The sequence below is a fragment of the Heloderma suspectum genome, chromosome 2 (genome assembly GCF_057233095.1).
Source record: "Heloderma suspectum isolate Gila_16-S chromosome 2, 16-S_ref, whole genome shotgun sequence".
NCBI classification, from domain to species: Eukaryota; Metazoa; Chordata; class Lepidosauria; order Squamata; family Helodermatidae; genus Heloderma; species Heloderma suspectum.
Genome location: NC_139459.1, coordinates 216919650 through 216943975, shown reverse-complemented (window position 1 = coordinate 216943975; position 24326 = coordinate 216919650). Strand labels below are relative to the sequence as shown.

Below are 24326 nucleotides of genomic sequence, written 5' to 3'. Positions count from 1 at the left end.
AATGTTGATTTGATGGAAAAGAGAAGCACATTGATTGAATCTCTATCCCAAGTAAGAGTGGGATCACACATTAAAATTGGCAAAGCAATAAATTCTACCACTATGCATTTATATTAAATGGAATATAAGAAATAATGATATTCATGATAATGTATAATAAGCCCCCAGAAAGTTTCAGGAAAACTCAAAAGTACAGTACTGAAGTTTACTGGATGTTTTCCTCATTTCCTGATACGAATTTTCAGTAAGTTTAGATACTGGAATATTAGGCCTGCCCAAACGCTGCCATTGTAAGTATGGGTAGGTACATGCTTTAGAGCAGGGGTGCACAAATTTGCTGTGGCCTCCATGGGTGTCCTGATGCCAACACTGAATTCCCCTCCATACCCTCCCATCCACCTGTACTCTCCACTTCCTCCCCCAGATATCCTCATATAGATTGCTCTTTCCACATCACTGCTAGCAGTGAGGAAAAAGCAGTCAGTATCAGGATCGCTGGGATGTGTGTGTGCATCTGTGTGTGGCCCCCAAACCAGCATCACATGCAGCCCTCAGAGCCAAAAAGGTTGTGTACTCCTGTTTTAGAGGCCAAGTCCCTCCCCTCCTTGACTGTCTTCCTGAGGGAGGGGAGGCAATAGCTGAAAGAGATAGAGGGGATATCAAAGAGAGGATAGTAGCGAAGATCATCCATGCTACTCCTCTTTTATGTCTTCACTATTGCCTTCTTTTTAATATCTCCTCTATTTGTCACTTTTTGTAGCCACTATCATCTTCTCAAACCGGTGACACATTTTTATCATTGCTTAGGTGACGCTGTCTCTGAACTGGATGGTACGAATGACCTCTGACCTGGAGAGCAACATTGTGGCTGTAGAAAGAGTGAAGGAATACTCAGAAACTGAAACTGAGGTCAGTTCCTAAGAGTTCAAACAGAGAATTTTCCTTCTGGAAACACAAGTTGTTAAGAACTTTAATTCACACATATGAGGCTTAAATACATTTTTCCTTAAAGTGGTTTGTATGGCAAATATATAATTTCTCGTGTTATGTCTGGCTCTAAACAAATTTGTATTCTAATATAAAAGCACACAATTCCACTCAGGTTCATGAAGAGCATTTGGCCTATAGACCACTTGCATGCATAATCTGATTTGACTGTATTCTGTAAACAATGTGTTTTGTCATTCTTGTCAAGCAGCAACTATGAAACAGATATGACAATGACCTGGTTCACAGGATCAAAATAAGCCACCTTGGCTTATTTAAACCACAGTGGCTTATTTAAATCATGGCATGTGCCGGGTGTGCGGGAGGCATGAGCTCCCTAATTCCCTGCTTGGGCACAGCTTGTCGTGACATCCAAACCCAGGCAGCATAGCTTGTTGAAGGGGGAAGCAACCCTCCAATAACCCATGGGCTGTTGGAGGGTTGTTTTCATAGAATAGTAGGGTTGGAAGGGGCCTACAAGGCCATCGAGTCCAACCCCCTTTTCCCCTCCAACAAGCCATGCCACCCAGGTTCAGATGACACGACAAGCCATGCCCTGTCAGTGATTACTGAAATTGTGCCCCACACAGGCCGCAATTTAAATATATTGATCATGCGAACTGGCCAGATGCTGTTCATGTAGAATCAAAATGTTGCCGCTAGTCATCTGAGCAAGGTTCGCTATAAACGCAAGTAATTTTAGTCACTTCATACAGTTCACATGGGTGCTCTGCTGGACAGTGTACTCTTAGTTGCTGGAAATGTGGTGTGTGGTCTCTTCTAGCCAAAGTTAAGTACGTTGGAACTGGATTGATTGCAGTGGGAGAGAATTAACCATGTTAAACACTCCCGTTGATATAAATAGAGTTTAAAAGTATGTGTCTTTGGCTGGGTTGCACTCCTAGTGATTAGACTGTTATCTACTTGAGGTTACTTTAAAGACATCTGCATTTCCAACCAATCCACTCTCTGACTATCTAAATAACTGATATATTCCGTTCTGCCCTGATGAAGAGAGATATGCAACTTGAAAGCTTGCATGTTCCCTTACCAAGAGGAAACAGATATGATAAAAGACATCATGCTACTTACATTAGTATCTCTGATATCATTTAACATAAACATGCACATCTTTGGGAGAATAAAGGCACAATCCTATGCATGCTAAGGCAGCAAAAAGTCCTACATGCTGGCTGGGGCATGCTGGGAGTTGCAGGACATTTTTCTATTTAAACATGCATAGGATTTCCCCCTTAGCTTCTCAGAGATTATGCACTTTCCATATAGTAGACTAAAGCTGGTTGAAAGAAGGTGTACTGGTGCACCCCTTAGTGTGGGAATCCATTGGGGAATTAATTAGTCACACAAGAAGTTACATACAGTAGCAGAGCAACCGATACTTGTATCATCTGTGACTCTCATCCTTGGTGGTGGCGTGTCCACATGGTGTACATTGAACCAGAGTTTGTCCATCTTCCTTTAAATAATTCTGCAAGCAAGCAATGTAAATTAGAAGTCTGTGTTAATCTTTAGTGGGGAAGACTCAGGGTGCAATCCTTTGCATGTTTAGACACAAAAAAGTCCTACAACTGCGCCCTTATTCAACTATCTTCAAACTGTTAATATAATATAGAACTTTGATACTAAAAATATTACTATAAAGCTAACACAGTATGATAAAACTCTCTCTCCCCCACCCCCTCCAGGCTCCCTGGATAATTGAAGACAAAAGACCATCAGACGACTGGCCCATCCAAGGGGAAGTGGAATTTGCAAACTATTCTGTAAGGTATAGGAAAGGCTTGGACTTGGTGCTGAAAGACCTCACCCTGCATGTGAAAGGTGGAGAAAAGGTATGATCTAGCACAGCCACTTAGTTGCCTTGAATAGAATCAAATTTTCTGTTCAGTAACCTGACTTTACAAGCCAGCTGTTCTGCTTCATTCAGTGTACATGTAGGAACTGGACATGAAGATGGTGATCTGAAGGTGGGGAATTTTGCATCAGTCCCTTTGTCATGGTCAGATCACTGCCTGCTGAAGTTTAGACTTACAGCAGCTTCTCCCCTCTGCAAGGGTGGGGGACCTATTAAGATGGTCCGCCCCCAGAGGCTAATGCATCTTAATGGTTTCCAGAGGGCTCTGGGGGGGTTTCCAGCTGAGATGGCTGGCGTTCCTGTCGAAGCCCTGGTTGACTTGTGAAATGCAGAAATGACCTGGGTGGTTGACATGATCACTCCTGAGCGCCCTCTCCAGTGTAGAGCTCGTACGGCTCTGTGGTATACCCCGGAGCTGAGAGTAATGAAAGAAAATAGGAGATGGCTTGAGTTCAAGTGGAGAAAAACTCCTGGTGGATGTAGTCGAACCCTGGTGCCTGCCTCTGGCCAGGTATATTCAAAGGCAGTGAGAGCAGCAAGGAAACAATATTTTAGTGCCTCTATTCAGTCATCCATATGCCACCCAGCAGAGCTTTTTAGGGTTGTCTGGGGGCTTTTACATTCTGGCCCTAAGGACACTATGGAACCATCTGAGGCCCGCTGTAATGCAATGGCTAGGCACTTCCAGATAAAATCTCTTGCATCCGCCGGGACTTAAGACTCCAGCATTACTGCAGGTGAATCTGGTGAGGTATCCAGAGCACAGTCTTGTCCAATTTTCTTGGGTGAGTTTCAGTTGGTACAGCTCAAGGACATGGACAAGGTGCTTGGACAGGTTCATGCATCCACTTCCTTATTGGATCCTTGCCCCTCTTAGCTAATAAAAACCAGCAGGGAGGGAACAGCCAGCTGGGCTGGGGAGGTGATTCATGCCTCCTTTTGAGAGGGAGTGGTCCTGACCCACCTGAAAGAGGCAGTGGTGAGACCACTCCTGAAGAAACCCTCCCTACACCTAGAAAACTTTAATACTTATAGGCCGGTTGCAAATGTTCCATTCCTGGGCAAGGTCCTTGAGCAAGTGGTTGCCAACCAGCTCCAGGCACTCTTGGATGAGACCAATTATCTGGATCCATTTCAATTGAGGTTCAGGCCAGGCTTTAGGACAAGAACAGCCTTGGTTGCCCTGTATGATGACCTGTGTCAGGAGAAAGACAGGAGGAGTGTGACCCTGATTCTCCTTGATCTCCCCGTGGCTTTTGATAGCACTGACCATGGTATCCTTCTGGGACAGCTCTCTGAGCTGGGAGTGGGAGGCACGGCATTGCAGTGGTTTCACTCCTGCTTGGAGAGTTGGGTCCAGAAGGTGGTGCTTGGGAAACACTGCTCACCCCCCTGGATTCTCCAATATGGGGCTTCAAAGGGGTCAGTTTTGTCCCCCGTGCTGTTCAACATCTACATGAAACCACCGAATGCGGTCATCAGGAGTTTTGGAGTGCGTTGTCATCAGTATGCTGATGACACGCAGCTCTCTTTCTTCTTTTCATCTTCGTCAGGTGAGGCTGTGGATGTGCTAATCAGTGCCTGGCTGCAACAGTGGACTGGATGAAGGCTAATAAACTGAAGCTTAATCCAGACAAGACTGAGATGCTGTTGCTGACCAGATGGAGGGTGTTCAACCTGTTCTGGATGGGGTGGCACTCCCCATGAAGGAGCAGGTCCATAGCTTGGAGGTCCTCCTGGAACCATCTTTGTCACTTAAGGCTCAGGTGCCCTCAGTGGCATGGAGTGCCTTCTACCAACTTCAATTGGTGGCCCAGCTGTGCCCCTATCTGGACAGGGATAATCTGGCTTCAGTTGTCTGTGCTCTGATAACCTCCCAGTTAGATGACTGCAATGCGCCCTATGTGGGGCTGCCTTTGAAGACAGTTCAGAAGCTGCAGCTCATGCAAAATGCGGTGGCCAGATTGATAATGGGGACCAGAAGGTCCGAACATATAAGACCGACTCTGGCCCACTTGAACTGGCTGCCTATATGCTTCCAAGCTCAATTCAAGGTGCTGGTTTTAGTCTATAAAGCCCTACACAGCTTGGGACCGCAATACCTGACGGCACACCTCTCCCAAAATGAACCTACCCGTATGCTACGTTCAGCATCTAAGGTCCTCCTCCGAGTGCCTCCACCAAGGTAAACTCGGAAGGCAGCAACGAGGGAGAGGGCCTTCTCAGTGGTGACCCCCCATCTGTGGAACGAGCTTCCCGATGAGGCCCACCTGGCACCAACATTGTTATCTTTTCAGCATTAGGTTAAAACCTATCTCTTTTCCCAGGCATTTGGCAGCACATGATGAGTTTTAATCGGTCCTGGATGTGTCTTTACTTATGACTGACAGTTCAAGGTTGTTCTTAGTTAGATGTTGTTTGTGTATATTGTCTGTGTGCTTTTATGTAACTGGCTTTTAAACTTTTTATATTGTATTTAATGTTTTAACTTCTGTAAACCGCCCAGATAGCTTCAGCTGTGGGGCGGTATAGAAATGTAATTAATAATAACAACAACAACAACACTGGAAACTGCCTTATAGACTATTGGCCCATTTAGCTCACTATTGTCTACACTGACTGGCCGTGGTTCTCCAAGGTCTCTAGTGGGGATCTTTCCCAGTCCTACCTGGAGATGTGGGGGATTGAACCTCAGACCTGCTGCATGCAGAGCAAGTGTTCTGCCACTGAGCTACAGCCCTCCTCTGTTCCCAGGGAGCCTGTGGATTCTGCAGCCACAAAGAATATTGTGAAACAGGAAAAAAAATCCAGAAACAATGTAGAAAGTTCATATAATATAGTGAACAGAAGCAGAAGAAATCATGGTATGAACGATACCGTGAAGAAAGAAGTGGGAGAAAAATAAGTAAAAAGATGAATAGATGTATGTTCAGCAATCAAGAAATAAGATGCAAAAAAGAGCAGAAAGCAGCAGCATGACAGAGTTTACTGAGAGTGCTGTTAGAGCACACAATATGCCCTTTCATGTTTAAAAGCAACAGATCCCCCCCCCCTTTTTTCTGAAGAGCCCTTCAGAATGCTAAATGCTTACTAGTTTTGATATGGGCAGTTTGACAAATATGCGCAAACATTTTACATGTGAGAAAAGTGGTGATCATTATGTATCATGCTGTCATAATTTACTGTCCCTTTCATACAGCATCCAGAATTTTTGCAGAACTCTTGACTGGCAACTAGCATTGTCTCTCATAGTATTTCTGAGAGAGTATTCAGCAGTATAAAAATTCCACCAGACCAGGATTGCTATTATTTTCAAAATTAGGGAACAGGATATCCTAACATAGCACACATATTGACCTGGTTCATACAATCCCTGAAGGGGAATAAGCCACGGTGTCTTATTTCTTCTCTCCGTGTGTGCCAGGGGATTAGCATAATTATCCCGGTAGCGCGGCTTGTCGTGTTGTGTGAACCTGGCCAGGGTGGCTTGTTGCTGTGGTTAACAAGCCACCCAGAACCCATAGCCTGTTGTAGGGTTCTTAGTGACTTGTTACTCATAGCAAAAAGCCATCCTGGCCAGGTTCACACAACACGACAAGCCACGCTGCCAGGAATAATTATGTTAGTCCCCCCGGTATGCATGGGGAGGAGAAATAAGACATTGTGGCTTATTTCCCCTCTGTGAGTATGCAGACCTGGCCATCCTGTAGAACAGTCTGGGCCAGCCAAATATGTTTGAAGTTTAAAAATATGGGGTTGGATCCACACTTTTTATTCCACTGGTGGGAGTGTCACTGCACCGAGTTCTGCTCAGAACACTCTTTCCAGGGGAAAGAGCAAAGGAGGCAATTTTGGATTGCCCACACTGCCACCTCCTCTACAGGACACACTGCCACCTCCTCCACGGTTCCGGAGGGTATCCCAACCTTCCAGAGCAGATTGTTGGGAGACATTGGGGACTGCAGGGGGAGTGGGAATTGGCGAAGCTCCGCTGGATCAAAAGCCTCCCAGTAGTGGATGCCACACATGGGGTTGTATCCAGTTGTGTCTTTCTATTCATGGAATGGTTTTTGATCCAGCAGAAGCTTCTGTGAATGGAAGGGGGGAGTGAGTCTCACTGATTCCTCTCCTGCACCCCCCAAATCTGCTTCAGAGAGTTGGGGGACTCTCTGGAACAGTTTGGGAGGCGGCATGTGGGCGGTGGGGTGGGGGAGGGCACTGCATGAGAGAGGCAGAAATTGTGAAAATGGCCACCTCTTCTGTTTATGGAAGCCTCCTCTGGATCAAAAGCCTTCCATGGAAAGGACACCATTGAATATAACCCATTCTATTTAATTTATAGTAAAAATTTAACAGGTCTTGGGATTTCTTATTGTTGATGGCTACAATTGTGTGTGTGTGTGTGTGTGTGTGTGCGCGCGCGGGGGGGTGTTTATGTGTTCATTTTTATATTATATTACAATATTGTATTTTAAAGGTTTTTAATCTTTGTAAACTGTCCAGAGAGCCTTGGCTATTGGGCTGTATAGAAATGTAATAAATAAAATAAATGAAAATTTAAATAAATCAAAAGGTAGATAACAATTTTGGTAGGTCCCCATTTTTGGAACAAAAGGATAAGATGAAGAAAAATAACATTGTTTATAAACTATATTCTGGGGAAGCTTGAAAGTTAAGCTCTCTTGGTTCTGAGGTTGCAAACGGACCCACTACTTGAGTTTTAACTGAATTTTTTTCCCAATTCTTTAAATGTATATGTATTAGGTTGGGATTGTTGGAAGAACTGGAGCTGGCAAGTCCTCTATGACCCTCTGCCTCTTCAGGGTCCTAGAAGCTGTGGAGGGGGAAATCAAAATTGATGGACTGAGAATTGCAGATATTGGCCTTCATGACTTACGATCCAAGCTGACTATAATTCCTCAGGTAAATCAGCCTGGGTCATGAGAGAGGCACTAACCTTTGGCACTAATCGCAAACTACTCTTCTGTAAAGTAAGACACTTGCAGGCTAGGTCAGGCTATATACGCAAGACTAGTCATTACATGACCTTGCTTTAGAACAGTTGCTTTGTGTCTCAGGGCGGTTGGTATGAGCTGGGAACCAAGGAGAAGGATTTAACTGAGTTGCACAAGCAGAACAACATTGTTCTTAACAAATCCTGTTTAGCAGCATTGTCAAATCAAGCAAAAGTTAATTTATTTTGGTCCCTGTGTCTCATAAGCACCCCTCAGAGAATGAGGAGGAGGCTCCTCTTTCCATTGGTGCAGCCTAACACTCCTAGTTTATCTTCTTGACTACATTTCCTGTTCTGAAAGCTTTGGTGGGTAGCACAACCATGCACTCCGCCCCCAGAAAGCACTTCTTGTTGTAAGCTAAAGTACCACTTGCTGTCTTGAGAGGATTTTTATCCTTAAGGGTGGCATATAACTATTATAAATAAATAAATAAATGCAGCACCAACGGGGCTATATTCCCATCCCCATGTAATGGAAGGGATTGGGTGTAGCCTTGCTTCTGGAAGATAGCTTTTTTCCCTTTTTTCGGAGTGCACAACCTTTGAAGTGGTGGGGCAGTGGGAGGGGGGTAGTAAGATAAAATTGTAACTTGGTGACAGGATTTAATTTCTCAAAATGATAGTGGTGCGGCACTCATCTAGTGGTGCGTAGTGGTCAGTTTTGAAATGCAGGCAGTCATCATGGCAGTCCCCATAGCCACACCCCCAAGGAGGGCGCCAAAATTCAGGCAGCTGTGATGATCCTTATCAACAAACCAGTTCTTGCCAGTTCTCACCTCCGCCAGAAGCAGGTCTTTTGTAAAGCTCCTGGGTCTTAATTGCCCATTCAAGACCAACCCCCCTCCCCCGGCACCCCATACTTTGCATTTCAACAGGGAGCAATATACTGTTTCTGGGACAATCCATTCCCCCGCCCCCAACTACTGTGAGGATTGCAGCTAAGCTCAGAGGGAACAGGGAAGTCTGAGGGGGGAGGCAGATGATGTCAGCATCCCTGCTAATGGAAAAGTGCTGGCGCTGCATCCCTGTACTACACCACTGCACTCATCAGAACAATATAATGGGTCCCATGAAATAGGTTCCTGTGACACACTACTGCAAGTAACCACAGTTCACACCTTGCTCAGGGTGGAACTACATGTTATAAGGAACACAGAGCTGTCACTGAAAATGGCGGCCCAATGCTGAATTCCCTGCTTCCATCCCACACAATTGGTGGCTGCTTCTGGAAAGGGGGAAAATGCACCAGGTAACAATGTCAGGACACGAGGTGTTTTATTACATGTTACAGAAAGAGAGGAGGAAACTCAACATAGGACTGCTAATTCCTCATGTTTCTTATAACATGCAATTCCACACTCCTTACCTGGCAGTGATTACCACAATAGTTGAGGTTGCAGGGGGAAATAGGTGTATTTTGCCAGAAAAGGATTTGCATTGGAGAGCAAGGGAAATGTAATCTACCAGGAATGGATGTGCTAGCTTAGTAGACATTGTCTCGATTATTATCAGCAAATGGATAATGATTATATACTCCCCATACAAAGGTTTTGACTGGAAAAGACCATAGGCTGTAGATTAAGGCACCCCTCTGGAAGAACAACCAAGCTGGATAGTACATTTGTTCAATAAAGGAATAACTAGATGACCAACATGCTAGTCACATTGCCTTTTGGGGGGGAAGTCCTTCCCTCTTGTTATCCTGTGGTTGTGAGACTTTTGCAACTGAAATTGCCTTTGCCATATGTTGGTGCAAACCATAGTACACAATATGGTTCCTCATGGAGACCATTAATTATTGTCCCAATGCAGATAATAAGAAATTGGGTTAGTGAAGTTGATAATTTTCCGCAGTGCATTGATGGCACAGTGGTTAAAACCCTTGGCTTCCATTCCTGAAGATCATGGGGCTTGAGTTTTGTTGGATGGGGCTTGAGTTTTGTGGACACCTTGTGTCCACCCCAGATGTAAAGGGTCTGGCTTATTGAATTGTGGAAATCAAAAGAAATCAGACACGGTGCTGGGTATATAGCATCACATCCTAGGGTACTGCAGACCACAGAAACAGACTGGCCTTATCCTCACCAGTGAGTTAGGATTTACTCAAGAAATACTGAGAAGTATATTTCTGTATTCTTAAATGTTCTTTTAGAGATGTGTTCTAATAGAATTGTGATTGTTTTGTTAAGGACCCTGTTCTTTTTTCTGGAACACTTCGAATGAATTTGGATCCATTTAATAAATATTCTGAGGAAGAAATATGGAGTGCTCTTGAACTGTCCCATTTGAAGAGGTTTGTCAGCAGTCAACCAGCTATGCTGGATTACGAATGCTCAGAAGGAGGAGAAAACCTTAGGTAACTGAAATTCTATTCAAGGAATAGATATAACGAGTAAGGCCCTGTAACAAAATGTTGCAGTGTGGAATGCTTCTGTTCAGGGTTCTAGCCACTCCATTCCATTCTCCCCACCCTGACCCCCTAGTTTGAACTAGGAAATGATCTTTCCACCCAATGAGATGATTCTGTCTACCCCTTTTTTCTCTGTATCTCATCTTCCTTCTCCAGCCACTCCATTCCATTCTCCGTCCTCCATTTTTGTTCCCAATCCCAACCATTTGATCCCTCCATCCACCCAGTTGTCAATTGTTTTTCCTCTCAATCTGTCAACATTCCATTCCATTGAATTACTTCTGGGCTGTCTGGGAAAGGTCTGAGGGGGCAATTTATTTAGTCCCACCTCTGGCCTGAAATATAACAGTGGACTATATCGCAAGTCTGAGACTGTTTAGGTCCAGTCCTCCTCCTAGATTGGACCAAAATGGAAGGGAGCGTGTTACAATTTGTACTGAGCAATCCCAAAGTGATGTTTGGGCTCTGGTGCTTGTCCTATTGTACAGAGCAGGGATGGGCAACATGCTGGCTGCAGACCACATGTAGCCCCAGCTGCCTGTGTGGCAACAAAATAATAAACTGGTTTCCCCCTCCCAAAAATGGCAGCCTTAGTGGTACGGAGTGCTAAAAAGGTCAAATTTAGTGTTGGGACAAGGTAAACTTGACCTTCTTAGCACACTGAAACTGTTTGCCACTGAAATTCAGCAGCAAACAGCCAATTTTTCACCCAGCACCTCACAAAGTGTGGCCCAGAGGGGGGTGAAAATTGTCCCCAGACCCCCCAAAGGTGCCCGCCTCTGATACAGAGGTTTCCCGCTTGGCCAGTTCTCACATCAGCTGACCAAATACGTGTGTGGTTTTTTCTGGGGATAAAAAGTGCCTGGATACTTCAGCTGGTTGAGAACGCGGCAGCAAGGTTGTTGCTGGGTATCGGGAATATGTGACCCCTTTGCTTAAACAACTACACTAGCTTCAAAGCAGTTTCCAGGCCCAATTCAAAGTGCTGGTGAGGACCTTTAAAACCCTTTACCCCAGGGGTCCCCAACCCTTTCGGACCTATGGGCACATTTGGGAATTTGAGAAACTGCTGTGGGCACCACCACAATATAGCTCCCATGGAGGATGTGGCTAGTCACATAATGGCCGCCATGGGGCCTGGCTAGTTAAAATAAAGTAATTCACCCAAGTAACTGAGTACAAGTAGGTGAAGGGTCTGAATCCCAAAGCCAATCCACATATTTGACCCCAGAGAAGCACAACAAAATACCCATTTAGGTTGCAGTCCTATGCATGCTTATATGGAACTCAGTAGGAATTCCATCTCAAGTAGACCTACATAGGATTCCTCTGCTCATCCTATACGCACGCATGCGTGCACACACACACACCTCTTTTCCCAGCCCCAAAAGAAAGGGAAATACCCCAGACCCAAAAGGAAGGGAAAGGTTTTCCCTACCTAGACCCCAGGCTCAGCCACTCCATTCCCCACCTGCCATTCCTACCTCCTCCTCTGCTATAGAGCCTCCACCTGGGAAGGTGGTGTGTGTGTGTGTGTGTGTGTGTGTGTAGAATGAGAGAAGAGGCTGACAAAGAAGGGAAAAAACAAGGCTAGGGACTGGTAGGAGAAATAGCACGGTAAAGGGGTGAGAAGGAGAGAAAGAGCAAGGCTAGGAGGGGGGGGAGAAACAGCAAGGTAAACAGGTGGGGAGAGAGAAATAGTGTGGCCAGAAGCTGGGAGGGAGAGGAAATAGCAAAGCAAAGGTGGTAGAGAGGAGAGAAAGAGTGAGGCTTAGAGGCCAGGAAGGGGAGAAACAGTGGGTAAAGAGGTGAGGGACAGAAATAGCCAGGCTAGAGGATGGGAGTGGAGAGAGAGAGTGCAACTAGGAGAGGTCTGATTGGGCAGAAGATTGGGCAGGGCCAGGAAACAATCCTTACCTTCTTTTCCTGCCCACCAAACAGCTGATCAGTGGTAGTTTGGCTTACAGGAAGGAGAACCTGGCACCCTGAGGTTTGTCAAGATTTTTATGAAAAATAAGTTTTAGAAGGGGGCAGGGAGTGGAAAGCTTTGTGGGAACCACTGGCAGTCCCTGCAGGCACCACATTGGGGACCCCTACTTTACCCCATTTTGGAACCAGGATATCTGAAAGACCCATACGAGCTTCTCCCACTTATTAAGGACTTCAACAGAAGCTCTCTTTTGTGTGTCTCAGCAAGCCCTGAAGTACTTCTAGTTAGGACAAGGGAGATGGCCTATTGAGTAGCTGTCACACAGCTTTGGAACTCCCTCCTGAGGGTGGACTTTCACCTCATTGTAAACACTTTCCTTTTTAAGAAAGCTTTTGGTTAAATATTATAAATGTTGGAAGCTTTTTTAAAAAGTGTGTTGGGTGATAATTAATTTAATCTGCTACCTTAGAGTTTTTAGTGGTATTTATTGTCTTAATTTATTGTTCTTGGCCACTGTGAAGTCTTCTGAAGCTGGGGAATGCTGGGAGTTGTAGGACTTTTTTGGTCTGAACCATTAAGGATTGTGCCCTTAATTAATTAATTATAAATGTTAGATGGAATGTGTGGCTGCTGCCAACCCACAACTCTCCTTCACCGTCCTGGTAAAGTTTAGAAAAAGAAACAAGTGGACCCTATCATGTTCAATGCAAATCCCCCCCAGCATGTGATCCCCGTGTGTGTGTGTGTGTGTGTGTGTGTGTGTAAGGGAGGGAAATAACCCAATGTGGCTTATTTCCCCTCCATAACGGTGCAATCCCAGTCAATGTCATGTGTTCCTTTTTTCTAAACACTACTGGGGGGTTTCTCTACGACAACAGAAGGAGAAGCAAATGGAGGATTACCCAGATTTTTTCAGGGGATCAGCTTCGGTGTGCTTGTGTCCACTCAGGGCTCCACGAGTGAGTGCACCGCACCAGCATAAGCCACTTCACAGAACATACTTCTGGGTGGGGGTTGGAGTGAACATCATCTGACTGGCAGGGGCTGCTCAACCATAAGAGAGGCTTCCCACCTCCCCATCCAGGCTCTCTCCCCCCCTTTCTCCTTTGATAAAATCCTGAGGTTTCCTCCTGTGTCTTGACAAAAATCACTCTCTCTCTCTCTCTCTCTCTCTCTCTCCCTCTCTCTCCACCCTCAGCATTACTTCCTTCCTTAAAGCAACAATCATCACAGGAACTCAGTGTCCTCCCTGCCTTGAAGCTGTGAACAATCTCCTCTTTCCCCCCCTTGCATTACTTCCTTCCTTAAATAAACAATCATTATAGGAACACACTGTTCTGGCTGCCCTGCTGCAGTCAGTCAAAGCTTCAACATTAATGCTCTCTAAATGCGTTATTTCGATTCATGGGAATATCAGTAACTTCAGGAGTGCGCATTTCGGGAACAAGCTTCATTGACCACAATGGGAGTTACTTCTGAGTAGACACACGTGTTTGTGCTGGGAAAGACAGGGAGGGGAAACAAAGGGATGGGGAACCAGCCCCCTTTCTAACCTGATGCTGCACAGGAACGAAGGTGTGAATTAGTTACTTCCAAAGGGAATAAACCAAAAAGTGGAGAATTGCAGCTTCAGGTAAGCGCTTTACAGCCTTTAGGGAATTAGTGCTTTAAAATGTGCTATTTCAATTAAGGAGGATCTCCATAAATGCTGGTGTGCACATTCAGGGGACAAACCTCATTGAGCACAATAGGAGTTACTTCTGAGGAGACACTGATTGGTTTGTGCTGGGAAACACAGGGACAGGAAACACCCCTTGACCAGTGAAAGGCACACCCCTAGGAAGGGCTAGCATACCCGAGGTCAGTGTGGTGGTTGAGGCATACAACTATGCCATGGAGAACCCGACTTAAAGGAAAGAATCGGACTTTAAGCAGTCTTAAGAAATCGGTTTTTCTGTGATAAGCTCTGCGGTGACTGCTCAATGGCCACAAGGTCATGTCTCCCTAATGACCTCCAAATGCAGCAAGCTTGGAGTAAACTGCTGGTGGAGACACCCCCCTGGAGAGCTTTGTAAAAGGGATATGGGTCTGGAGGAGCCATGCATCCCCATAACAGTTGTTTAGGACCTCAGTCATTCACTGGTGTAGAGTTTGTTTTTCATTGCAACAGCCTTCACCTGACCATTGATTTAAAAAGAAAACACCTTTTCACCTGCTTTTCCAGTGTTGGCCAAAGGCAGCTTGTTTGCTTGGCACGAGCTCTCCTCCGCAAAACAAGAATCCTTATTCTGGATGAAGCGACAGCAGCAATTGACCTGGAGACGGATGACTTCATTCAGATGACAATAAGGACACAATTTGAAGACTGTACTGTGCTAACAATAGCACATAGGCTGAATACAATTATGGATTATACCAGGTAGCTACGTACAGCAGATACATCACTATTATCTTCGTATATCTCCAAAAATGGAGTTTGTGCTTTCACTCTATTGTGTTCAGGCTCTATTTCTTAAGTTATTCCTGCCCACGTCAAAATAGAAAACAGGTAGCCCTAATGTAGGGCTTGTAAGTAATCCCACCTCAGATCAGTAAATAGGCTTAAAAGTCTTGTATCCTGTTTTGGGAACACATCTTTAAAAACCAGTTGACTCATGTACGTTGGAGCAATTAGTTCATATACATTGCCACCTTACTGACAAACAAGATGATTTATGTTATCCAGTTAGGAATATGGATGTGTGGTGCAAACACAACAGCATGTGTTTGTATCACTTCTTTTCCGAGGATATATCCAATGCCTTTGAACCATATCCTGGGTGGTCACTGGTTAGTGCTTCACTTCCTGGTTTTATTGTGAGGCCCCCTCCCTAAAGAGGAAATGGTCCCTGTAATGTTCCAGGCAGTGACTGTACAGATAACCAAGAGTAAAATTGCTCACATCCTCATGAGCAAGTCTGGTGGCTGGAAGGGGTGGTTACTCATGAGTAATTTTGCTGTTGCTCTTTGTAAGTGTGCAGTTTGCACCAGTAAAGAGCAGCAGAATGTTCAGAGAGGAGGAAGGGGGGGGGCACAGAGAGTAGCTTGTCCTTCTCCCAGAAAGGCATTTCGTTCTGCAAATACACCTCTAGGATGGGGTGCTTATCTAGCCATCTACCGTACAGTACCAAAGTAATCAAATAGACTCCAGCAGCAGGAAGGGAAGAAATGGGTACAAAACTAGGGGGTGACGGTCTGGAAGGACCCAACAAATTGAGAAAAATGGTAGTGTTGTAGTACCCATATAGGAAACCCACTCAAAATAATAGGAGCAATGTTCTTTATCTGCAGCCAAGCCCTTATTCAGCTGATTTCACCAAGTAGAGAAGTCCTCTCAAAACACAACAGAGGAAACTAGAATTCTGTGGCCAACAGTACTGAAATTTACCGTTTAAATACACCTCGCTTTTGCAGAATGCTTTACAATTTTTTTCTGTCCACCCTCTAACAGCCTCATGAGGCTGTCACTGGCATTGGAGGTAAGCTGCTGTGGCTGAGACAAACTTGCCCAAGACCAGGCAGGGAGTCTTGAGGGCGTGGCGAGCCGTGATCCTAGCTCTCCCAGGTTCAACTCCCAGTACTTGTCCACTGTGGATTTCACGTTTTCACTATTTTTTTCTAATTATGTGGGTTAGAAATATTCTCTTTTTAAAAGGGGAGAGAGAGGTCCTTGTAATCTAAAAAAGCTGTTGGACTCTGCAATTATCAGTGGACCTTGTGACAATGGGAGGTCCACTACTAGTTTAGCAACCTGTCTTCAGAAAGGTATTTTTCTGAAATATAAACATTTTCCCTCTTGTTTTGCAGGGTCCTTGTTCTAGACAAAGGAGCAATTGCCGAATTTGACACACCTTCAAGTCTCATAGCATCCAGAGGAATTTTCTATGGTATGGCCAAAGATGCTGGATTGGCATAACAGGACAGTTGCTATATATATATATCATCGAAAGACTAGTCATTGGATGGTGTGTGGGGGGGGGGTGTTACTCCAAAGCAATACCTGAATGTACTATACTTTTCAAAACAGCATTTCTGCCTGATTATGGTGATACAGGAGCAAAATGTTTCATATGCCTGGGAGAACCAGAAAAGTTAATTTTATATTTTTAAACATATTTTCTATATAGTGATGTATTTTTTTTAATCGACAAGCATCCTGGTGAGAAAATGGATGCGAGTATGTATGTAGAGAGAGAGAGTGTGTGTGTGTATATATGCATATACTTCTGTTTATATGTATGCATATACTTCTGTATTCTGTTCTATTTCTAGTAAATTACTTCTAGAGATACAAAACACTACAGCCTTATTTCTCTGGGTCAGTTTTCTGTTAAATGGAAAGCATCAATGAAAGGGGTAGCTGGGTGCTCTTTCCCAGATTAAGCAACAAAATATTTAATTTTTAAAGATTCTGGCTCACTTTTCAACAAATACCTCAATGCATATACCTTAAACACCTGACAAAAAGAAGAGCTATTTGCAGCCTCAGTAGAGTGAATCTGGTGTATTTCTAATAGGAGGAAACCCACAAAGGGCCCACTATCGAAAAATAATCCCCATTTCCCCCAATCCAGCTAGACTCAGCCAGGAGACCTAGAAAGACAGTTTGCAGAGAAGTGGAACCTCCTGTGATCCAAGGCAGTAGTGGAGATTCCTCTCCCCGCCTTCCTGGGTAATCCCCATTGTTATCACCAATCTGTTTTCAGAGACAATACTGGGGATTCCTCTCCCTGCCTCCTCCCCAATCCCCGGTATGAGTTGGGCTTATGGTTTGCAGAACCAAGGAGGTGGGGACCGCAGAGGTGGCACAAGCCTCTGTGGGCCAGATGTGGACTCTCTGAAGACTCTACACCCCTGACTTCAGGCACTAAACACACAGGAGGGTTTTGTATTTGTATCCTTAGATGGATGAGAAAATCTGCATGTGCGGTTCCCCTCTTTGAACAGCAGCTGAGGCTTGTGTGCATGGAACTCACTTTTAAAAAGCTTAAATCTTGATAACCAGCTGTTTCTGGAGAGAGTGTTGATTGGTGGGGATTTAACTTTTAAAGAAGGGCTTTGCACATGCTCCTTTAGACTGGAGTGCCTGTTCCTCATGGGAAGAAATTTTACCTTGAACAGTGGTTGAAATGTGATTAGGTTTGTAACTGCAGTGGTTACAAACCTAACTGGTAACCACTGGAGCCCTTTGCTACTTCAGTGTAAACATCCCCATGTGGTTACCCTCACCAAAAACTGTGTTTCCATATTCTGGACTAGCTGAAGTTTCTGAACAGTCTTCAAGGGCTGCTCTACATAAAGCACACAACTTATTGACTTAACTACTGTAATCAGGGCATACAAAAGAGTAGCAGAGTTCCTAGAAACCCTTTAAGGCAAAAATGCAAATTCAAAATTTTATTCTCAGCTGGGACAGCTAATCTCCCATCATAAGGAGAGCAAACAATTAACATTAGATTTAAATGAAATTGGGACGCGGGGGGAAAACCAAATCTCCCATTTGAAAGGCAGCAGAATTTTATTAATTGTAAAAAGAATACAACACATAGGAAACAATCTTAGACCTAAACCATTTGGTTAATTCTTCATTTTAACGGTGTTGTTTATGTAACAATGCAGGAAGTCCTGAATCATTTATATCCACTGATGTTAGAAAGAACTACACAATTGTTATTAGGTTAATAATTTGGTTAGCAAAGCTAATAAAATCCTCTGTTATAAATTGCATAAGTTATACAATATAAAAATAGTTCTCTGAGTGCATAGAAAGATGCCAGCAACTGTGCTGTATAGTCAACAGACCTGTAATGTGTTAATTAATACTATGGCTAGTTATAGCAGATCATGTCAGTTTGTTTACCCACTTATTGGATCCCTGTAAATATCTGCTTCTGCATCAGAAGCCTAAAAGTTTTCAGTCACAATCCAACACAGTGTGGGCACACTTATGCCCATTGACTCTGCGATGGATTGGGGCTTTCCTCTTTTAAGAGTTTGCTCCTGGAAGGTGCTAGAATTTCTGAGCTAAGTCTTACAACAGAAAAGCACATTTCCTTTCAAGTACTTCTAGAGCAGCTGATTGCATACATGCACTGATTTTAGGCACACGCTTAAAAAGGCTTTGCAAAATCAGAGTTAAGATGCACCTTCCACGATCACACAAAAAATTGCCATTTGAAGTATGTTGTATGAGTCCTGATCTGGCACCTGTCAGAGAATATGGACACTGAAGATTCAATCAGTTGCAGTATTTCCACTTACTTCATTACAGGCAGGATCAAGCGTCTATGGCATAAGGCAGCTTTCCCCAACCTGGTGCCCTTCAGATGTGTTGGACTACAATCCCCATCTTCCTCTCATGATGGAAGCTGTAGTCCAACACATCTGGAGGGCACTTGGTTGGGGAAAGCTGGTATAGAGTAACAGAATCAATTCTAATATGGAGTCAGTGATATAATAGGAGCTTGTCTCCAAACGCTTATGGTATGCCACAGAACTGATGTGTTGTCACAGACTGTCCCATTGACATGAAGCATTTTTCTAAGACCTGTGCTAATGTTTAAGGCCTATATGGGGTTCAAATTTTAAATCCCAGGTAGCATTGGACATGTCAATATATTAGGCCCCAGTTGTGATCTTGTCAGAGGCTGCTGACACTTTCGGTTAGGACACCTCTTTTGTCCCTTGAAATGTGTAAAAGTGAGTTCAGGGCATTGTTATCACAGACTAACTGATAATTTAAATGGTTTACCTGTTAAAATAGTTAATTACTTTTACTGCAATCACTGCTTTACCTGTAAGTTATAAATCCATCTAAGTACTATAGTATCAACACAAGGATTTTAATGATGGGAATTGCTGACTTACTTAATCCAGGGGAATCATGTATTGTATAGATCCTAATTTCCAATATATTGCCTGAATCAAGGGTTATGTGTGTAGATTGATTGTTCACAATAATGCCATGGGCTCTGAGCTGCCTTTCATAAAGGACAGCTCAGATTTTAAAGCCACATCTTAAAATTCGGTGGTTAATTATATTCATCACAGTGATTATTCAGTGCATATTTTAAGCCCTAGCCTGGGCCTGTGACTAACATGGGCCACTGAAGCTAAATGACATTTGACATTAAATCCCTTTGTCAGAAGATCTGAGAGAAGATGAAAATATAGTGTTTGATTGATTAATTGGATCTGGCAAAAAAAGGGCCAGGGAGGGCTGTGTTGTCCACTCCTCCTCTGTGGGATAAGGGAAGAGGCTTAATATACTGTTAGACACAGAATATTATTAAGCCTCTTAATATACCATGTGTAGCTTAAAGGCTTAATATACAGCCATTGTGCTCCTCAGGCAAACAGTACTAAGCAATAGAGACCCTCTTAGTGGCATAATTCTTCCCATTCCCTGTTGTGATAAATGGGATGCTTGAGAAAGCAAGATAAGATCCAGGTCTCTGGAATTTGTAAGTAAGTGCACAGAAGGGCACTTCTTTCCAGACTGCGCATTACAGGGTCTCAGAAGAGAAAGCGCAGAGCCCAAGAAAATTTGCCTCCACACGTTTTGGGGAATGAATTCTATACAGTCCCGGTCAATGAGTTTCGCCAATTGGCCACTCTGAGGAGGCAGTGGTTAGTAGCCAGGACTACATCCCACAGAACCATAAGAGTTGAAGGGGCTTTGTAGGCCATCTAATCCAACCCCTTGCTTGATGCAGGAAATCCAGAGCTAGGTAATTCCCTCTCCCTGCTGGAGGGGAGGGAGAGGTGTGCACACAAGTCAGAGGAGGGGTGTCCAAGATGAGGAAATCCCCCTTCTCTTGCAGGGAAACACTTCTCTCCTTCCCTTTTCTCCTTGCGGATTAAGTCAATAGATGGCCATAGGTGACAGTGACTGGAAAACTTTGATAGGCAGCTGGGCAGGAGCAGATGGCGGCCCTCACTTATTTGGGTTGGACCCAGTACCCACAAGAGTGTGAAGGAATGAGCAGGTCACACCCCAGGGATTTTTCAGATCCATAAGCAGAAGCAGCCCAACAGCTAGCATTCTGGCCATAGAGCTTTCCTGGAAAAGTTGGATGGCCAATTTCCGTGCTTGTCTTTGTACTGGAAGCATGCCAAAAGCATGGCTGTGGATTCAAGTGTCCCTTCAGACTGGCCTTAATTCTGTAATACTGGGCAGGTCTGTTGTTCAGAAAGCCATGGCTCAAAGCTCGGGTCACACTCACAGTGCTTGTGAACGCTTACCCCAAACTACAGGTTAGGAGTACTAACACGTGGGCACTGAAATCAGCAACTCAATACTTTTCTTTTTAACTCCGAAGTTCCTAGCTCTAGTCCAACGCCCTTGTAGTCCACATTCATTGAACTGTAGTTAAAGTAAATGATATCCCTGCACTAGTACACAGAATCCTAAAACTAGGTATATTATTGATTATTCAAAAGCATTATTATATTCCACGCTTTTCCAGATTTGTTTATTCTAGTTCTGGAAAGCAGAGTATACAGAAGATGAACTAGCAAGATGATGAAAAGCTGGACATGCCTATATGAAATGCAAGCAACTCCTGTCAAAAATGCTTAGAAATTCCAAGATGTTATCTTATTGATCTTGGTATTAAAAATATTTCTGCTATTTAAAATGCTACAAGATTACTTTCCTCTAAATAAGTAATAGTTTCAAGACCAGAGGATAAATAGGACAAAGGCTAGAGGCCAAGGGGCACTGTGCTCATTTCACAAGTGGCATCCGGCTGCAGAGTGAAGGTGCCATCTTAATCAACCTTCAGGAAACCTCTTAAGCTTCATCAAAACACAAAAATAAAACATAAAAACACCCAAACACCACTAGAGATCACCAACCATTCTGCATTGTTTACTGACAAGCATTCATAAGTTAGACACACACACCCTAGCAGTCTCAGTCAACACCACATTTATGGTTTGGGTTAATACAGTAAATATGTTCAAATATTTGATCTCGGCACCAGTCTGAAGAAACTGCAGCTGATTTAGCCACTTGGTGAGATTTTTAAACCAGCCAAATAAAGTGTTGTGCTGCTGTCTGAAATCTCAGCCTTGCTCCTAAAAGGCCTGGGCAGCTGGGGCTGGTTGAGCAGCATCCCATGCTGCACAATGTACCGCTGAGAGGGGAAGGGAAGGGTTCTCCCCTTGCCATTTCCAAATTGTACGGCCCTCCACCCTTTCAGAAGCTTCCTGCCGGTTTCCCCAATATCCCTCTTGGGCCACGTCCCGCCTCTCACATTGGCTGCTCCTCTTGACATGCACAAGTGGCAAGAAATACCCTACCTACCCATTTGCAACATTCTGTCTTCCAAAGATGCTGTATTAGTGTAACTCAGAAATTGCCTTGATACACTATGCCAGCATAACTACTGTTTGAAAGCCCAGGTTTCTCCTTCCTCTTCCCTTTTCCCAATAAATATATATTCCCTATATATTTCCTGGTTCTGTCCTTCCACCTAAGTGCTCCTGTTCTTTTTAAGTAGTAGCAAGTATTAGAACAATTTAGTTTAAGTCTTTCCCTGAGAGTTTCTAACTCTGCAGTATTCCAAGAAGAAATAATTCCCTTGTAAGGAACACCTCAGCATGGAAAGAGACTATGTTCTGTCACTGCTTAGTATCCAATCCTAATATGTTATTTCACTGCCAGTTTACAGAAAGACTAACTACAGATACTACAGTGTGACAACCTCATCCTAAGCGCACTTAACTAGAAAAAGTCCAACTGTTTTCAGTAGACCTTGCTTCCAAGTAAGAATGCTTAATTAGTTTAACTCTGTCTGCTAAGGTGAAGTCAAATCTGAGGTTACAGCCCTTTCAAAATCCCAGGTTCATCAGTTCAGTGCTAGTGACAGGTATTTCATCTGAGCAATTAGTAAGTCAGCTTTGATGCTTTCTTATTATAACAAGGCCTTTCAGTCAAGGTTGGTGGAGCATTTCTAAACAGAAAGTCATTGTCACCCATCGATAGAACCAGCTCCAATTCTTGGAAGTCTTGAAGCCTTGAGACATCTTTGTCCTTAAAGAAATAAATACAGTATTAATTAGAAACAGTGCTTACACACTCATATGAGGCATGCACACCCCCAAATGTGACTGCAGCAGAGGGAGACATGGGACAGCAGCTGGGCCGAGAGACTAGTTGCCAGATGGTTCCTCCCCTCCCTGAACAGTTGTCATTCATACTGGTCACTATAAGAACTATGCAACTTTAAGAACAGGGGCCTGAGCTTGCTTGCTTTCCTCTTCCTATCCCTTTTTCCATTTGTGTCATGTCTTTTAGATTGTAAGCCTATGGGTGGGGACTGCCTTGTTTTTAATCTGTGCAGTTTAAAATATTATTATTATTATTATTATTATTATTATTATTGATTGCAGTTAAGTCCTACTGTGTACAGTGAGGCTTACTCACTGGCACGTGTACACAGAATTGCTGCCTTAACTTGCCATAGGAAAGTCCAAAGGGGAACTGCTGCTTGCAGGCAGCCCTTGTTCAACCTACTTCTTACTTTTCATCCCTGACCCAGTAGTCTAACCTGAATTTGCAGTGAATAGGAGATCGTATGCCTCCTCCAATTATGCAATTCCTGGTATGTGGGAGGGAGAACAAGCATATACTTTCACCTGCCTCCTTGCCACACAGTGAGCAAGAAGTTCACACTAGTGATTTTGAATTAATGTAAATTGAATTTCAGTTCATATAACAACAAAGACATCTCCTTTGGCCTTGTTGCCTGCTGACAAACTACTAGAAAGAATGGTTGTTGAGGCCCAGTCCAGCTAAGGGGTATCTAGCCGGACAAGGATGCATGTGGACAGAAGAGCACGGTGAACGTGTGCGGGGCTGCACACGCGGTGCCCAGCCAGCAAGTCGGTGGTAACGCAGATCAGATGATCGGGGAAAAGAGGAGGAGGAGCAGGGCCCCGATTTGGTCACCTGAGCAGCTCATCTATACAACTGTCAATTTATCTGCTCAGAGCTGCATGGCTGGATCCAGAGACTTCAAGAGGAGCAATTACTTTGCAATACAGTTCAGTTCAGCTTGGCTATGGGGACACCGTTAATTGTATGGCTATACATTTCAAACAAGTCCACAATGCTAGGCTTATAAAATGAAACAGATAGTACACAGTTGCCAAAACGAAAACAAGGCCGAGTGTTTCCCCCTCACATGGGGTTCAAGAATAACAAGGTGGAGCCTGATCATCAAGCAGTAAACTGGATTAACTCTGCCAGCTGAAGTTAACCAAGCTCTGGAGTGATTTGAGGGTGGCAGAAGGGTGACTAGTGAACAGTGTAGGAATGTCTTGCTCCTGTACTACTTGCACAGCAAAAGCCTACTCGTTCCAACAGGATGAAGGATGGACAGAGATCTCAATTGTATGAAGCCATTTATGCGAAATATTTCTTTTCAGACAGAGTTGCTTATTTATAAGGGAATGTTTAGATCTGAAAAGTTCACCCAGGTATTAGATGCTGATAAAGGCTGTGGTGTGCAAAATACCTACTGCAGAGTAGTCCCACGGACTTCAAGAAGATGATGGTGGTGGTCTGAGAACTGCAGTATTTGTAAATATACATTGGAGGAAGATTGTAGATGATACAACGGCTACATTTCTAAGCACGTGTTGAAGGCTTGCGTAGTCATACATTATTATAAATAATTATCTAAAGGAATGAAGCTTATTTATTAGCTGCCAACATTTTTAGGAACAAAAATGAAAGCCAGCCTAGGTTATTATTTTGGCAGGGTAATTGGCTTCCATTAGATAAAATAACTGTTGAGATAATAACTGTTGAGACAGACGATCTCAGCTCCAACATGGCTTTTGATAATGCTCCATCTGACAGTCTTACACGTAAATGGGAGAGAGGTGAACTGGAACCTGCCACCATGAGGCAGGTGTACTGTTGGTTGGAAAGCCACACTCGGGACATTCCAGTGCGCTGTGGATTTCAGCCAGAGCAGCAGTTAGTGGATCGCTGTCCTTTAGATGAGGGAGCTAAATGATGTTCCACAGGGATCTGTCATGGACCATCACGATTCAG

At 44.0% G+C, this 24326-nt stretch overlaps 2 protein-coding genes across 11 annotated transcripts in view; one reads left to right on the top strand and one right to left on the bottom strand.

The window, feature by feature from the left end:
• ANKRD40 (ankyrin repeat domain 40) overlaps positions 1–24326 on the bottom strand; it is a 48751-nt gene that overhangs the window by 10664 nt on the left and 13761 nt on the right. For 5 of the 7 annotated variants that reach the window (XR_014788258.1, XR_014788260.1, XR_014788261.1 and 2 more), the window contains exon 5: positions 1–22295. This exon is cut by the window's left edge. Coding sequence is in view for 1 of the 7 variants with exons in the window: in XM_084837945.1 (XP_084694071.1) it covers positions 22149–22295 (147 nt within the window). In the remaining 6 variants the exon portion in view is untranslated. The remainder of the gene's footprint in view (positions 22296–24326) is intronic. The other 2 variants (XR_014788259.1, XR_014788262.1) reach the window with 2 other exon arrangements.
• Positions 1–24326, top strand: part of LOC146354007 (ATP-binding cassette sub-family C member 3-like) — a 102778-nt gene extending 78452 nt beyond the window's left edge. For 2 of the 4 annotated variants that reach the window (XM_084837943.1, XM_084837942.1), the window contains 6 exons: positions 808–909; positions 2694–2840; positions 7628–7786; positions 10067–10233; positions 14442–14636; positions 16064–24326. In XM_084837943.1, coding sequence (XP_084694069.1) covers positions 808–909; positions 2694–2840; positions 7628–7786; positions 10067–10233; positions 14442–14636; positions 16064–16172 — 879 coding nt within the window. In that variant the 3' untranslated portion in view covers positions 16173–24326. Of the gene's footprint in view, positions 910–2693; positions 2841–5190; positions 5260–7627; positions 7787–10066; positions 10234–14441; positions 14637–16063 lie in introns of those variants that run through there. The other 2 variants (XR_014788256.1, XM_084837944.1) reach the window with 2 other exon arrangements.